A 17,814-nucleotide genomic window follows, 5' to 3' on the forward strand; every position below is an offset into this window, starting at 1 on the left:
GTGGCTCAGTGGTTAAGAATCCACCTGCCAGTGCAAGGGACACGGGTTCGAGCCCTGGTCTAGGAAGATCCCACATGCCGCGGAGCAAATAAGCCCGTGCGCCACAACTACTGAGCCTGCGCTCTAGAGCCCGTGAGCCACAACTAGTGAGCCCACGCACCCTAGAGCCCATGCTCTGCAACAAGAAAAGCCACCGCAACGAAGAATAGCCCCCGCTTGCCACAACTAGAGAAAACCCGCACGCAGCAACGAAGACCCAACACAGCCAAAAATAAAAAATTTAAAAAATAAAAGATCTTTTTTTGCTGTGCAGTATTTGAGATTTATAGTCATTCATTTGAAGATGGTGAAAGAAATGTATGGTCTAGAGAAGAAAGACTTATGCTTTTTCCTGTCTTTTGGTAAGTACTTTAGGGTGTAGTTTAAAGTTTTACTAGTGGAACTTTTGAAGAATAAAAGTTTATACAGAATGTCAAATAAGCAAAGGCAGAGCTCCACTGTTTGAAGACAGCATAGGAATGGGGTGAGTAGGATGGGGATCCAGGGAGACTTGTCCATGTTTTTCCTACCTCTCTAGGTTCTGAAGTCCACTCTAAGGAATCTAGCTAGACAAATACTGTTTTGTTGGGGGGGGGGGGGTTAAATTTAGATTTATTTTTCTTTCCTTCATTTCTCATGTGATCTGTTTTTTCTTAGATGTCTGAGTGTCTTTCACTTTATTTTTTTAATGACCTTTAAAATTTTTATTTATATTTTTTATTTTTGGCTGCATTGGGTCTTCGTTGCCGCGTGCAGGCTTTCTCTAGTTGCGGCGAGCGGGGGCTACTCTTTGTTGTGGTGCACAGGCTTCTTATTGCGGTGGCTCCTCTTGTTGAGGAGCACAGGCTCTAGGTGCACATGCTTCAGTAGTTGTGGCGCATGGGCTTAGTTGCTCCGCAGCATGTGGGATCTTCCCGGACCAGGGCTTGAACCCGTGTCCCCTGCATTGGCAGGCGGATTCTTAACCACTGTACCACCAGGGAAGTCCCTGAGTGTCTTTCACTTTAAATATTTGGCTTTTCTCTTACTTCCTGACTTCCTCCACCAAATAACTATTACATGAATTAATAGAAGTGATGCTCAGACACAGCTGGCCGAGTGTTTAAGATTAGGAACTGATTTAGCTTTTTTTTCTTTTTAAAACATTTATTTATTTATTTGGTTGCACTGGGTCTTTGTTGTGGCATGTGGGATCTTTAGTTGTGGCATGTGAACTGTTAGTTGCAGCACATGGGATTTAGTTCCCTGACCAGGGATTGAACCTGGCCCCCTGCATTGGGAGCATGCAGTCTTAGCCACTGGACTGCCAGGGAAGTCCCTGATTTAGCTTTTTCATTCTTAAGGTGTTTTTAATTGGCTTTTATCCTTTTTTAAAAAATGCATATTTAGTTTAACATTTGATAATAACTCCTACTGTACACACTGCCTTAAGTAGTCAACATTTTATGTTTTTTAAAGTACTCTCCTATTTTGTGTGACCCTTAACAATTCTCTGAGATAGGTAGGACAGGTATTATCATTTCTAGCTTACCGGTGAGGAAATTGACATAAAATAGTTATGATAAGTTATGGAGGTTGAACTTGAATTTTGGTTCTTTTATACCACAGTATAATTGGGTTTTGTCTATAGTGGTGTGAAAAATTAAAAGCTTAACAAATGCTGTTAGCTAATAACAATTGCTACTAGCTAATATTATCCTCGTTGCCGTTTCTGTGTTCCGTCAGTTTTCATTCCTCAGGAATTAATTTTTATGGGTCTCTTTTCACTGAATTTGTGCTGATTTGATAGAAAATTTTTATTATAATACTGAAGGGTCAAGGGAAAGAGAGAATCCCTTTTCTCTATCTCTATATTTACTATATTTTTTCAGCATAGATGAGACTGTAAACTTTTGAAATAAAGGCCATCTAAGGTCAGAGCATAGAACTCAGTAAATATTTGATAAAAGAATGAATGACTCTTGATCTTAATTTACTCCTTTGGGCCCTACTCCTATGTTTTCAGAAAGCTCAAATTTGTGGAAGGCCTAATATATGCCAGGAGCATTTTATAGAAATCATTTCATTTAATCCTCTTAAGAACTTTATGGGTAGGTATTAATATACCAGCTGTGTGACCCTGGGCAAATTACTTAACTGCTCTGTGCCTGTTTCCTCATTCGTAAAATGAGGATGATGATAGTATCTATCTAATAAGACTGTTTTGAAATTACATGTCAAGTAATCAATACTTACAGTAGTGCCTGGAACATAATAACAAGAAATGTAAACTGTTATAATTGTCATTATTGTCCTAATCCAGGGTCACTCATCTAGCAAGTAGTGGGGCCAGGATCCAAACTCAGGTCTGTCAGGTTCCTTAATCTGTGATGCTTTCATTACAAGATGCAGAGTGAGTAAAAATAGTTGGCCATAACCTGGATAATCAGTCATATGGTCTTTTTATTTCCAGAGGACTTAACATGTTTTAACCCAGATAAAAGTCACACCTGAGAGCTTGAATGAAATCTTTAATTCCTCCTCAAATTCAAGAGACAGGCCACATATTGTGAAACCAGTTTGTGTCTGGATTAGGAGTCAGATCTTCATTTTGATCCCAGCTTTTGTCATTAACCAGCTCTGTGAGACCTTGATCAAGACTTTTAGCACTTAGCCAATTTTAAAATACTCAAATGCCAAAATTCTTTATGTAAAGAGTTGCTTAAATCATCCACCATATGAGATTTACAGTAAATTTACTGGAAAATATAGATTCTATATAGTTTTGTTCAATAATTCTAAATCTAATCCAAGAGGTTTTTAAATTTCTCTTCTTTATTCATGATTGACTTTTGCTGTAATTTGGAATATATTCAATATTTTATGTCTTGAAATATACTGGTATGTGATTGGGTGAAAATAATATCCTTAACACTTACATTACTTATATTTAGTAATTCTTAAATGAAATTCTCAAACTGACATGCCTTACTTAACCTTCCTTTTTTTTTAGGATATTGAAAAGATTTTCAGTAACATTTTAGATATACATGAATTGACCGTGAAACTTTTAGGTTTAATTGAAGACACAGTTGAAATGACAGATGAAAGCAGCCCTCATCCCTTAGCTGGAAGCTGTTTTGAAGATTTGGCAGAGGCAAGTTTACAAAACTGTTTTCTCATTAAAGTCCTAAGTGCTGTATTAAGATATTGGTAAGATATTATTTGTGAAAATTAGAAGACACTGCTGGCTGCTATAAAAAATACTTATGATTTAACCAATAGCAAACTAAAGTTACATTGTCTTTATGGTGACACTTTATAGTGTAATTATGATAATATTTATAGCAAAAGTTGATAGACTAGTAATGTTTAAGTTTTCTTTTTTTTTTTTTTTTGCTGTACGCGGGCCTCTCACAGTTGTGGCCTCTCCCGTTGCGGAGCACAGGCTCCGGACGCGCAGGCTCAGCGGCCATGGCTCACGGGCCCAGCCGCTCCGCGGCATGTGGGATCTTCCCGGACTGGGGCACGAACCTGTGTCCCCTGCATTGGCAGGCGGACTCTCAACCACTGCGCCACCAGGGAAGCCCAAGGTTTTTTTTTTTTTTTTTTAATGGCAAGTGCATTTAAGGTGAAAGAAAAGAAATTTTATTGACCATAGCTGTTTAGCTTTTGTGGATTTTAGTCATAATTTCCAAAAATGAAAAAGGAAGTTTATATTTTTTCCCCAAAATGCAAATCATATTTTTGTTCTTCAAATGATTATAAAAATAACGTAGCTCATTGTAAAAATATTCAGAAAAATATAGATGAATATAATAAGACAAAAATAACTTCATTTTGTAATACCTAGAGATTAGTTATCTTTATAAGATTTATTTATCCTTATGAACATTTGTCTACATATTCATACAAACCTGTGTATATTTACAAAAATAGGATCTTACTATTTTATAACCTGCTTTTTTTCACTCAATATCTTGAATATTTTCCATGCCAATAAATATACTTCAACACAGCTTTTAAAGTCTGAAAGTACCATGTTCTATGGAGACACTATATTTTAACTATTATTATTAAGCATGTAGGTTTTTTCAGTTCTTTTTGTTATTGTAAACAATACTGTAACAAACATATTTGTATAATGCCTTCATAGCCTAGTAATTATTTTAGGATGCAGTCCTAGAAATGGAATTGTGGTACTAAAGACTAGGTACATTTTTAGAACTTTGAAACATTTTGCCAAATTTACTTCCAGATAAGTTCCAGTATATGCAGGCCCTCTTTTTACCCATATCTTCACTATCCCATTAATTTTTGTTATTACCCCATTAATTTTTGCTAGTCTAGTAGGAAAAAACAATATTTCATTGTTCTTTGATTTTTCTTTTTACACTAATGATGTTATACATCTTTTCATACTCATTGGCCATTTTTATTTCTTCTGGAAAACAGGTATTAAAAGTGCTTTCTTCAGATATCATGTAAATTTGCTAGTTTTATAATCTCTTCCTAATTTTTCTGAAAATGTAAGTCACTTTAATTACATCCATTTTGTAGACAATGGAACTGATAGTATAGAAATACTCAGTTACTGATGCCTAACCGCGATTTTCAGGCTTGCTCTGAAGTTTTTTAATATTGTTATATCGTAGCATATTAATTTGTAGTCTAGTTGCTTGTTGTACTCTTAAAGATATCATGGTTCAAAAACATGTATTAAAAAATGTATTTTCTAATTTTTATTTTATTTTTGTGGTAAACATATAACAAAATTTGCCATTTTAACCATTTTAAGTGTACAGTTTAACAGCATTAATTAAATTCATAGTATTATAAACCATTACCACTATCTATTTCCAAAACTGTTTAATCACCCCAAACAGAAACTCTACTCATTAAGTAATAACTCCCTATTCTTCCCTCCCACATAACCCCTGGTAACCGCTAATCTATTTCTGTCTCTGTGAATTTGCTGATTCTAGATATTTGATAAAGGTAGAATCATTACAATATTCTCTTGTGTCTGCTTATTTCACTTAGCATAATGTTTTCAAGGTTCATCCATGTCATACCATGTATCAGAACTCTCTTTCTGTGACTAAATAATGTTCCGTTGTGTGTATGTACCACATTTTGTTTATCCGTTTATTTGTTGATGGACTCTTGTGCTTTTTCCACCTTTTTGGCTATTGTGAATAATGCTACAGTAAACATTGGCATATGAGTATCTGTTTGAGTCACTGTTTTCAGTTCTTTTGAGTATATACTTAGGAGTAGAATTGCTGGGTCATATGGTAATTCTTTGTTTAGCTTTTTGAGGAACTGCCAAACTGTTTTCCACAGGGGCTACGCCATTTTGCAATTTCCACTGGCAGTGGACAAGGGTTCCAATTTCTCTGCATCCTTGCCAACACTTGTTATTTTCTGAAAAACATACTGCATTTTTAACTTACAAAAATGAAACAAATCTTAGTTCTAGCTAAACATTGGAGATATTGATTATTATAAAATAATAGGAATTTATTTCAGTATAAACATGGACAAAATATGGGCAATTTCTGTTTTGTTAGTTTACTGTATGTTAGTCTTTGCTTTCTTTTTCTAATTTTGAAAAAGTGGAGAGTGGATAAAACAGTGGGAATATCACTTTTTGCTTCCTTTGAAAATAATCCTCAGTGTAAACTCATTTCAACCTAGGTAAACCTAACTGAAATTTCAAATCCTGGCCTTATTTTACTAATAAGTACACCTTTTGTTTATCTGGGGTAAATGTGCGTATACATTTTAATAGTTTGATACTTGTGACCACAAGTCAGTGACCTAACTTATGACCAGTAGCTTCTTGTCATCCATTGCCCAAGGTCATTACTTACATTTATTAAACATTTCCAAGTTACAGCCATAGTCATTATTTGTCCCTGAAATTAAAAAAATTCTGAAACCTAATGGAGGACTTAAATAAAAATTTGCCATTAAGTAATCTGTGCCATATTAGTAGAAAAGATGTTCTTTTAAACCTAACACGTTTTCCTTTTTAAAAAAAAATAGGAACAAGCATTTGATCCTTATGAAACATTATCACAGGATATTCTTTCACCAAAATTTAATGAACATTTCAGTAAGTTGATGGCCAGACCTGCAGTGGCTCTACACTTTCAGGTAAACTTAAATTGAATGTTATTTTTAATAAAGCAACTAAAGAAATATTTCACCAGTCCTTCAAAATCTGTTAATTGTAAGCCTATTCTAGGTTGTTTTCTGTTTTCTGTCTTGAGTTTTTTCAATTTGTCCTTAATGTGGAAACCTTTTATAGAATACCATCACAAATACTGATTGACTAGAAAAATCTGGCACATTCTGGATCTGAGATGTAGAGATGAATATGGAGAGCTATTTCAGGATCTTATTCCCTACAGGAGATAAAACCAAAATCATGAAGAGTGGAGAATATCCTCACATATATTCATACAGATTTCTCTATCAGGCCTGTCATTTAAAGGAGATAGATATATTAATGGAGAGTATGCAAGTTAATTGGTTCAGTAATGCAGTTAGATAAAATGAGAGTAAGTGGAGAGAGAGTAAAAATTATATTTTTACTCTCTCAACACTTAAAGAAAAGGTAACATTGGCATTGATGATCCTTGACTACTACTTCCTGCATTTAGACTGGCTCTTCTCCCTTAGCATATGAATATGGTCAAATCTTTATTGTCCTAAAACAAGCGAATAAATAAACAAATCTTTGTCACTCTAGCTCGTCCCCTTTTTGTTTTTTCCATTTGTCGCCAGTTGTCTTCATATTACTTTTTATCATTCTCCATCAAACTGCTACCATCTGTGTTCTAATCAGGATGTAACACTAAAAACTGCCCTTGACAGTGAACTTAACCACCAAATCCTGTGGATATTTTGATTTCATATTTATGTCTGTAGTATTTATTAGTACCCCTGTTGTCCTTTTTGACTCCTATGATACTACTTACACCTAATTTTCATCTTCTCTGGTTTCTTCTCAGTCTCCATAGTTGCAGGTGTTACCCAACTTCTGTTAGCAGCCCCTGCTGTTCTGTTCCTCTGTGCTATCCTTCGGTGACTTTATCCATGCCCTTTGCTTTCACCTATATGCTGGTGACTTCCTATTTGTATTCTCAAGTCATAACTTTCTTTTGAACAGTGGATGTATGTGTGTGTATGTATATACTTTCATATAACCAGCTGACCTTTAAACTAATTCATTTGAATATCCCACGAGGACTTCAAATATAAATGTTCAAAACAACTTACCTGCCTCCCTCCTTTACTGTGAGTTCCCATTATTATCATCTTCTACTTCTACTCTACTCAAAAACTTGTCAACTTGGAATAAAAGTTACACTTAATTCTCAAAATTTACTTAATTGAAGGAATAATTCTTTAAGTTAAATCTTATATATTCATATAAACCATGAAGTAGGCATTAGTTAAATGGAAAAATCTGCTTATAAAATCTTTGCATACTCATCAAAAGCACTCACAACATTTCTTGTTTTATTCTTACTTGCTTAGTAATTCTTACTATGGGATTTGAATGGGATTTGAAATTTGAATTTAAGACCCAATTATTTAAGCTGTTGTTCCAGATATTCAGTAAAATTCAGAGTTAGATATAAAACCCCTTTTCAGGCCAAACTCACTTGTACTGTATTAACTTAAAACAGATTCTTCATTTGTAAAATGAAAAAGTAATGTTTTCTCAAAAAACTTTAATAAAAGTTTTTAATTAAAAAAACACAACAAAACTTCTTTAGAAGATGTAGGCATACTTTAAGAATATGAGCTTTGGAGTCAGAACTTCTGGCTTTGAGCCAATTAATAGTTGTCTTACCCTGATCAAGTCACTTAATCTCTGAGAATCATTTTGCTCATTTGTAAAATGATGATGATAATGTATACCTCTTACGGTTACGAAAATTAAACAGGAATACACTAAACACATTTGGCACATATTAAACAGTCAGACATTAGCTTGTGTTGTTTTTAGAGGACTCCTTACACTATAAACACGTTGCGTTAATATTTTAGAATGCACTTTAGTAGCCATTTCAGTGCTAATTAACAATACAAATGATTTTTGTAGGCTAATTTTAAAGTTTCATCTTGGTTCCACTTAAAGCACTGTATATAAAATATATAAAATTATTTCTAGCATAATCTGTATCACTGTCTTAAATGATAAAAGAAATTAATTTCTGCATATCCTGGTAAAAGTCTGTTAAACAAATTATAGTTTACTTGAGTTAACAATAGGTGAGAGTTATGGGAGGGTTTACCTATGAGTATATATTTTAAAAGCAGCATCTCGAACCCTTTCTTCACTTTGTATATTGCTTCTGTCTGTGTTTACCTGATGAGGAGAAATACCACTTTAAATAAGTCAGCCTTAATGACATTTAAAATCAACATGAGTAACTTTTAAATGCCTTATAAATTTTAGAAAATCATTTATTCTGCAGACTATTAGTTTTCAAAACTGGGATATACCTAACCCTAGCTATACACTAAGATTTTCCAGGCAATATAAGGGTACAGATATATTTAAGGGAATTAGTTTCTAGTCTAACCTTGTTTGTGTTGTTGCATTCTCTTCCAATTTTTCTTACACATTACTTCTCGTCATATTGAATTTTTCATTATGCATTGATCCAAGGTGTAAAAACCTCCAGGGTACCAGCCAGGGAAAAGAAAAAAAAAAAAAAAGGATTGCTCCTGAAGGAGAGTTTATTGAGTGCAAAGCAAAAAGGGTTCCAAAAGCAGGGGATGGGGTGATTGTGTTAAAAACTCTCGGTAGTTGAAATGTCATATGTACCTTTGTCTTGTCGTGTTTATCTAAAAATTAAGAAATGAGAAGTTTGTAACAAGGGTGAATATTACCTTTTTTTAAAAAGTACTTCATCATTCATTGGACATTGTGATAAAGGAGAGGTGAGGCTTGTAAAGTTCTCATACCTGCATGTTTTATGTTAGAAACAGTTAGAGGTTCTTCCAGATGCTTGCTGTATGTAAGACTGTGACATTAGCATGTGTATTTCAAGTTAAGAATGAAGTCAGACTTGTTGCAGAAATTTAGTCTGATCTGGCTATTTATTTTGACAGTGAAGATTGGCTTTATCAATTAAGTTATATAACAGACATTTTTCATAAATTAAATGAGCTAAATCTGAAATTTATTTGATCATTGTTTGGTGAAATATATTTAAATCACATCTACAATGTACCACATCCCCCAAAACACATTCTTTGTAACTACTTAAAACATTTTTAATAAAATTGACATAAAAATGTGTGAGACAGTACATAGCTTTTCGGCATTCCTTTAGGGTATGTGGAAGCCAAAACTTTTGAAGAAAAGCTGAGAAGAATATTGTTAAAGTTATTTTAGCCATGAAAGATGAAATGCATATATTTAATTATCTGATAACTTAAAGGAGGAAAAAACTTGATTTACAGCACTTCAGTTTCAATATAGAACATTCTTCCTGTTATAGTTTTGTTAGTCTGTATCTTGTATTCTTTTTTTGGGGCGGAGTGGGGGGCACACAGTGCAGCTCGTGGGTTCTTAGTTGCCCGACCAGGGATTGAACCCGGGGCTCCAGCAGTTAAAGTGCCGAGTCCTAACCACTGGACCTCCAGGGAATTCCCTGTAACTTGTATTCTTAAAATCTGCTTCTGTTAGGCACTACTGTTACATAACCTTGATATCAGAGATATACTGTTTTTTGTCTTTTTGCTTTGCAGTCCATTGCTGATGGTTTTAAAGAGGCAGTTCGTTATGTCCTTCCACGCCTTATGCTGGTGCCAGTATATCATTGTTGGCACTATTTTGAATTATTAAAGGTAAGATGAAAGCTTCCTGAGGCAAAAAAATAGTTGCATTTATGAGGCTTAAAACCTTTTTTTAAATCTGATGTTATTTTCCATACTTTTTATTCATAAAAGTAAAGTATCTTAAATGTCTCCCTTCTTTCCACAGACCATAGAGAAACGCCTATATTTTTTATCTTCATATCATTTCCAAGTGGTAGATAGAGTAAAATGTATCTTTATCATTTGATAATATAAATTCTCAAAGTAATAACATCATAAAAATGTTGACTTTTTAAAAATTATATTTTGGAGACACAGCAACAATGGTTTAACTCTTATTTTATATAAGTAATTAATAACTTTTATGTATAGCATTGTTCTAAACTTCCATCTTGTTATAACTTGTCAAGAAAAACGCTTTAAAGTTGACACCTTTTCCACATGCAGTATGCAGTGTAATAGCTAGAAACCAAGCAACAAATTAAAAAATAAAGTTATGGTAAAAGTTGAACTCTTTTTAAAGATCAGTACACATAAAAATATATTGAATTCCTAAAGTTCTAATATGTAGTATAAACTTTATTATGATATATACATAGAGAAAAGTATAAAAACATAAACATGTTTTATAATAAATAAATGTAATGCGTAAACACACCAGAGGTAAACCACTACCCTGACTTTAATGGTAATTACTTTTTTGCTTTTCTTTACTTTAACCACCTATGTGTATATCACTAGAAATATATGTAGCCTGTTTCTGAACTTTTTAATCAATTGGATCAAATTATATATATTAGTTTGTGTCTTTTATCTTCTTTCAAAGTTATATTTGTATGATTCATTGATGTGGTTGTATGTTGTTCTAGTTTAATTTTCTTCCATTGTTTGAATAAACCATGATTTATTTATCCTTTCCTGGTTGAACAACAGTTTTTTTTGTTTTTGTTTTTGTTTTTTTGCGGTACGCGGGCCTCTCACTGTTGCTGCCTCTCCCGTTGCGGGGCACAGGCTCCAGATGCGCAGGCTCAGCGGCCATGGCTCACGGGCCCAGCCGCTCCGCAGCATGTGGGATCCTCCCGGACCGGGGCACGAACCCGTGTCCCCTGCATCGGCAGGTGGACTCTCAACCACTGCGCCACCAGGGAAGCCCCAGAACAACAGTTTTTTGCTATTACTGATAACACTTGCTATGGACATTCTCTTTATATCTCTTGGTACACATGTGCATGCATTTTGTGTCTCTAGAGTATATACTCAGCGTTGGAATTGCTTGGTCATAGGGTGTGCATATTTTCAGATTTAATAGATGATGTCAAACAGTTTTCCAACGTGGGTTTTACAGTTTATACTCCTACCAGAATGCAGGTGATGTCTCTTTATGCATATTTTCATATTTTAAAATTTCTGTCATATGGTGTATTTATAATGGTATGCGGTGTTTTTAATTTGTATTTTCTTGATTATTAATGTGGTTGGGTATATGTTTATTGGCCTTTTTGATAACCTTTTATAGGGTTATTCAAATCTTTTGCCACTGTAAATATCTTCTGTGACTTGTCTTTGCATTTCATATTTCTATTTGTTTTTCTTGTTGTTGTGCATTAATTAAAACTTAGTATATTCCATATTTTTTCTAAGAGTTTAGTTTCACTGATGAGATCTATTGTGTGTAGGCTTCGTACGACTAATACATTAGCAGCCCCAGATGTATATTTAGATTCCTAAAAATTTTTAGAGAATGTTCATGTCTAATTGGAAGTCCTATCATTAGTCTTAGAGTTGCCTTCTAATATTTGCCAACATTTAAAAATCCCGGCTTGACTATAATTGAAGCTTACTTTTTTCTCCTATCTGGATGATTGGTTTTTAAAATCTCTGAGATCTGAATCTAAAATCAGACATTGACTATGATGCCCTGACTCATCCTGAGGCCACAGCTACTTTTACTACCAATTAATTACTGGACTCCAAGTACTCTTAGCCATTGTGACTGGGACTAGTAGTTGGTCAGTTAATTAAAAATAAGGCAAAGAATCATAAAAAAGAAATATGCATATTTTATTTCAATAAATACATACACACAAAACCCCTACAAATGAACATTTATATGTATTTATATGCTAATCTGTTGACTTGGGGTAAAACTTTTTCTTTGAGTATGAATCTTGCTTAAGTACAAAAAGTATCTTCTATGATTTCTATTTTCCCTTTCTTTTAGATGGTACATAAACTTGAAGATGCTTGTAAAGCAATCTGAGTGCAGATATCTTTTAAGTATTTATAATTTTTCCAAATCTTTTATGATTATCTTCCCTATACCTTTTTTTCTTTCTTTCTTTTCTTACTAGTCATGCATTTTATGCACATCAGTGTATAAATGTCAATCCCAATCGCCCAATTCATCCCACCCTCACCTCACCCGCCACCACTTTCCCCCCTTGGTGTCCATACATTTGTTCTCTACATCTGTGTCTCAATTTCTGCCCTGCAAACCGGTTTATCTCTACCATTTTTCTAGGTTCCACATATATGCGTTAATATACGATATTTGTTTTTCTCTTTCTGACTTACTTCACTCTGTATGACAGTCTCTGGATGCATCCACGTCACTACAAATGACCCAATTTCATTCCTTTTCATGGCTGAGTAATATTCCATTGTATATATGTACCACATCTTCTTTATCCATTCGTCTGTTGTTGGGCATTTAGGTTGCTTCCATGACCTGGCTATTGTAAATAGTGCTGCAGTGAACATTGGGGTGCATGTGTCTTTTTGAATTATGGTTTTCTCTGGGTATATGCCCAGTAGTGGGATTGCTGGGTCATACGGTAATTCTATTCTTAGTTCTTAAAGGAACTGCCATACTGTTCTGCATAGTGACTGTATCAATTTACATTCCCAGCAGCAGTGCAAGAGGGTTCCCTTTTCTCCACACCCTCTCCAGCATTTGTTGTTTGTAGATTTTCTGATGATGCCCATTCTAACTGGTGTGAGGTGATACCTCATTGTAGTTTTTTTTTTTTTTTTTTAATAAAGCATTGATAACAAATACCTCATTGTAGTTTTGATTTGCATTTCTCTAATAATTAGTGATGTTGAGCAGCTTTTCATGTGCTTCTTGGCCATCTGTATGTCTTCTTTGGAGAAATGTCTATTTAGGTCTTCTGCCCATTTTTGGATTGGGTTATTTGTTTTTTTAATATTGAGATGCATAAGCTGTTTATATTTTTTGGAGATTAATCCTTTGTCCGTTGATCCATTTGCAAATATTTTCTCCCATTCTGATGGTTGTCTTTTCGTCTTGTTTATGGTTTCCTTTGCCGTGCAAAAGCTTTTAAGTTTCATTAGGTCCCGTTTATTTATTTTTGTTTTTGTTTCCATTACTCTAGGAGGTGGATCAAAAAAGATCTTGCTGTGATTTATATCAAAGAGTGTTCTTCCTATGTTTTCCTCTAAGAGTTTTATAGTGTCTGGCCTTACATTTAGGTCTTTAATCCATTTTGAGTTTATTTTTGTGTATGGTGTTAGGGAGTGTTCTAATTTCATTCTTTTACATGTAGCTGTCCAGTTTTCCCAGCACCACTTATTGAAGAGACTGTCTTTTCTCCATTGTATATCCTTGCCTCCTTTGTCATAGATTAGTTGACCATAGATGTGTGTTTGTGTTTTTTACATTTTTTTCCCTGTAATTGATTTCTAATCTCATAGCGTTGTGGTCAGAAAAGATGCTTGATATGATTTCAATTTTCTTAAATTTACTGGGGCTTGATTTGTGACCCAAGATGTGATCTATCCTGGAGAATGTTCTGTGCGCACTTGAGAAGAAAGTGTAATCTGCTGTTTTTGGATGGAATGTCCTATAAATATCAATTAAATCTATCTGGTCTATTGTGTCATTTAAAGCTTGTGTTTCCTTTTTAATTTTCTGTTTAGATGATCTGTCCATTGGTGTAAGTGAGGTGTTAAAGTCCCCCACTATTATTGCGTTACTGTCGATTTCCTCTTTTAGAGCTGTTAGCAGTTGCCTTATGTATTGAGGTGCTTCTGTGTTGGGTGCATATATATTTAAAATTGTTACATCTTCTTCTTGGATTGATCTCTTGATCATTACGTAGTGTCCTTCCTTGTCTCTTGTAACATTCTTTATTTTAAAGTCTTTTTTTTTTTTTTTTTTGCGGTACGCGGGCCTCTCACTGTTGTGGCCTCTCCTGTTGCGGAGCACAGGCTCCGGACGTGCAGACTCAGTGGCCATGGCTCACGGGCCCAGCCGCTTCGCGGCATGTGGGATCTTCCTGGACCCGGGCACGAACCCGTGTCCCCTGCATCAGCAGGCAGACTCTCAACCACTGTGCCACCAGGGAAGCCCTAAAGTCTATTTTATCTGATATGAGTATTGCTACTCTAGCTTTCTTTTGATTTCCATTTGCATGGAATATCTTTTTCCATCTCCTCACTTTCTGTCTATATGTGTCCCTAGGTCTGAAGTGGGTCTCTGGTAGGCAGCATATGTTCGGGTCTTGTTTATGTATCCATTCAGCCAGTCTGTGTATTTTGGTTGGAGCATTTAATCCATTTACATTTAAGGTAATTATCAATATGTCTGTTCCTATTACCATTTTCTGAATTGTTCTGGGTTTGTTATTGTAGGTCTTTTCCTTCTCTTCTGTTTCCTGCCTTGCGAAGTTCCTTTAGCTTTTGTTGTAAAGCTTGCTTGGTGCTTCTGAATTCCTTAGCTTTTGCTTGTCTGTAAAGCTTTTGATTTCTCCATCGAATCTGAATGAGATCCTTGCTGGGTAGAGTAATCTTGGTTGTAGGTTCTTCCCTTTCATTGCTTTAAGTATATCATGCCCCTGCCTTCTGGCTTGTAGAGTTTCTGCTGAGAAATCAGCTGTTAACCTTATGGGAGTTCCCCTGTATGTTATTTGTCGTTTTTCCCTTGCTGCTTTCAATAACTTCTCTTTGTCTGTAATTTTTGCCAATTTGATTACTATGTGTCCCGGCGTGTTTCTCCTTGGGTTTATCCTGTGTGGGACTCTCTGTGCTTCCTGGACTTGGGTGGCTATTTCCTTTCCCATGTTAGGGAAGTTTTCGACTATAATCTCTTCAAACATTTTCTCTGGTCCTTTCTCTCTCCTCCTTCTGGGACCCCTATAATGCGAATGTTGTTGTGTTTAATGTTGTCCCAGAGGTCTCATAGGCTGTCTTCATTTCTTTTCATTCTTTTTTCTTTATTCTGTTCCGCAGCAGTGAATTCCACCATTCTCTCTTCCAGGTCACTTACCTGTTCTTCTGCCTCAGTTATTCTGCTATTGATTCCTTCTAGTGCATTTTTCATTTCAGTTATTGTACTGTTCATCTCTGTTTGTTTGTTCTTTAATTCTTCTAGGTCTTTGTTAAACATTTCTTGCATCGTCTCGATCTTTGCCTCCATTCTTTTTCTGAGGTCTTGGATCATCTTCACTATCATTATTCTGAATTCTTTTTCTGGATTTCATTTAGTAGTTTTTCTGGGGTTTTATCTTGTTCCTTCATCTGGTACATAGCCCCCTGCCTTTTCATCTTGTCTGTCTTTCTGTGAGTGTGGTTTTAGTTCCACAGGCTGCAGGATTGTAGTTCTTGCTTCTGCTATCTGCCCTCTGGTTGATGAGGCTATCTAAGAGGCTTGTGCAAGTTTCCTGATGGGAGGGACTGGTGGATGGTAGAGCTGGCTGTTGCTCTGGTGGGATTAAAACTTTAATCCCCTTGACTGCTGATGGGTGGGGCTGGATTCCATCCCTGTTGGTTGTTTGGCCTGGAGCTCTTTGGTGGGACTAATGCCAGACTCTGGGAAGGCTCATGCTAAGGAGCACTTCCCAGAACTTCTGCTGCCAGTGTTCTTGTCCCTTGGTGAGCCACAGTTGCCCGCTGCCTCTGCAGGAGACCCTCCAACACTAGCAGGTAGGTCTGGTTCAGTCTCCTGTGGGGTCACTGCTCCTTCCCCTGGGTCCCGATGTGTGTGCCCTTCAAGAGTGGAGTCTCTTGTTTCCCCCAGTCCTGCCAAAGTCCTGCAGTCAAATCCCAGTAGCCTTCAAAGTCTGATTCTCTAGGAATTCCTCCTCCCGTTTCCAGGCTCCCAGGTTGAGAAGCCTGATGTGTGGCTCAGAACCTTCACTCCAGTGGGTGGACTTCTGTGGTATAATTGTTCTCCAGTTTGTGAGTCACCCACCCAGCGGTTATGGGATTTGATTTTATTGTGATTGCGCCCCTCCTACCGTCTCAGTGCGGCTTCTCCTTTGTCTTTGGAGGTGGGGTATCTTTTTTGGTGAGTTCCAGTGTCTTCCTGTTGATGATTGTTCAGCAGTTAGTTGGGATTCTGGTGTTCTCGAAAGAGGGAGTGAGAGCATGTCCTTCTACTCTGCCATCTTGAACCAATCTCCCTATAGCTTTTAAAAAGACTTGCTTTAAAATTATTTGATTTGAGTTTTCATATAAATATTTTATACTCATATTTCTTTAACTTATATAGTAATTAAATTACATAATAGCATAAGCACAAGTGTCATACATGTTTGGAAACATGTACTACTGATTCTTGGTAAGTATATGACTCAATTAGTGGGATCAGAAGGACCTTATTCTAGAGGTATTCTAGAGAGTGACCCACTTATTTATAGCATTATTGTCCTGTGGGAATCAGTCTATATGTTATACAGTTGGAATAATCCATAGTCAGAAATACATTCATGTGAATTGTACATTTACTGCATTTCTCACACTGTCACATTTTACTTCCAATCAGTTCAAAGTAGTATAAGTGAAGACACGTTCTTAACATTTTTCATTGCCTAGAGTAAAAAAAATTGAGATATATACATGGTTAAAGGCACTGAAAATATTGGCATTTCTTTCTCAATTTTTGAGGCTTGGGGTGAGGAGAGTGAGGGTGATAAGTGGAAAGAATACCTGCAAACATCCTCAGATGTTACCCACCTTAAAGGGCTGTGTTTAAACTTATGCTCCATATTTTATTAGGAGGGCTACACTGGAAATTTCACTTATCTTTCCTTAATTACAGTTTTCTTACATGGGCAATATTAAGGTTGCTAATTAGTGATGTTTTATGAGTTATAATATCAATTTCCATGTATATACATATATTTATATATGTTAATTTATGTATGTATATTAAATTATTATATATGCATAAACAGTTATATTACACTTACAATGTTTAAACACAAAATTTTTAGAATACAGTATGTCAGGCACTTTGGTTATATGTTAAAATATATCTCAATATGAATTAACTTACTGTTTTCCCAAATAGAAAAGCCTTTGAAAAATGTAAGTGAATAATTGAATAGTTCCCAGAACTTAAAATTGCAGAGGAGTGTCTTGAGTGCTATATTGGGAGCGTTGGTGAATAAAGGATGCAATGATAATGGTATATGACAAAAAAAAAAAAGAGAAGAAACACATTAAGCATCACGATGATGCTGTATACATGCGTGTATACACACACAAGAAACAGAAAGTGTTTTGAAACACTACTTAGCATTTCATGCAGTATATTCATGTACTATATTCTGTTCTGTTTCTTTCATTTTTAAAAAAAGGATTCGTTCATGTCATAATTCAATAGATTATGACATGCATTTTGAAAAATACAAAATAAGGACTAATTCTAGACAGAAGCAAAGAGGATTATCACATGGTCAGATTAGAAACTGCTTTTTACTTTTATATCTGTTCTGACTGTTATACTGTTCCTTTTAATAACATTTTGTTTTTAATTGTGGTAAAGCATAACATGAAATTTACCATCTTAACAATTTTAAGTGTACGGTTCAGTAGACTTAAGTATATTGCTATACAGCCAGTGTTGGACACTTGGGTTGCTTCTACTTTTTGGCTTATGTAAATAATACTGCTACAGATATCGGTGAACAAATATGTCCTCGA

At 35.3% G+C, this 17,814-nt stretch overlaps 1 protein-coding gene across 3 annotated transcripts in view; it reads left to right on the forward strand.

The window, feature by feature from the left end:
* The window catches only part of SOS2 (SOS Ras/Rho guanine nucleotide exchange factor 2), a 100,409-nt gene that overhangs the window by 41,147 nt on the left and 41,448 nt on the right, over positions 1 to 17,814 (forward strand). For all 3 annotated transcript variants that reach the window (XM_082647326.1, XM_082647325.1, XM_082647327.1), the window contains exons 6-8: positions 3,032 to 3,175; positions 6,070 to 6,180; positions 9,799 to 9,897. In XM_082647326.1, coding sequence (XP_082503452.1) covers positions 3,032 to 3,175; positions 6,070 to 6,180; positions 9,799 to 9,897 — 354 coding nt within the window. The remainder of the gene's footprint in view (positions 1 to 3,031; positions 3,176 to 6,069; positions 6,181 to 9,798; positions 9,898 to 17,814) is intronic.

This window comes from Grampus griseus (genome assembly GCF_964374135.1).
Source record: "Grampus griseus genome assembly, chromosome: 2".
Taxonomy (NCBI): Eukaryota; Metazoa; Chordata; class Mammalia; order Artiodactyla; family Delphinidae; genus Grampus; species Grampus griseus.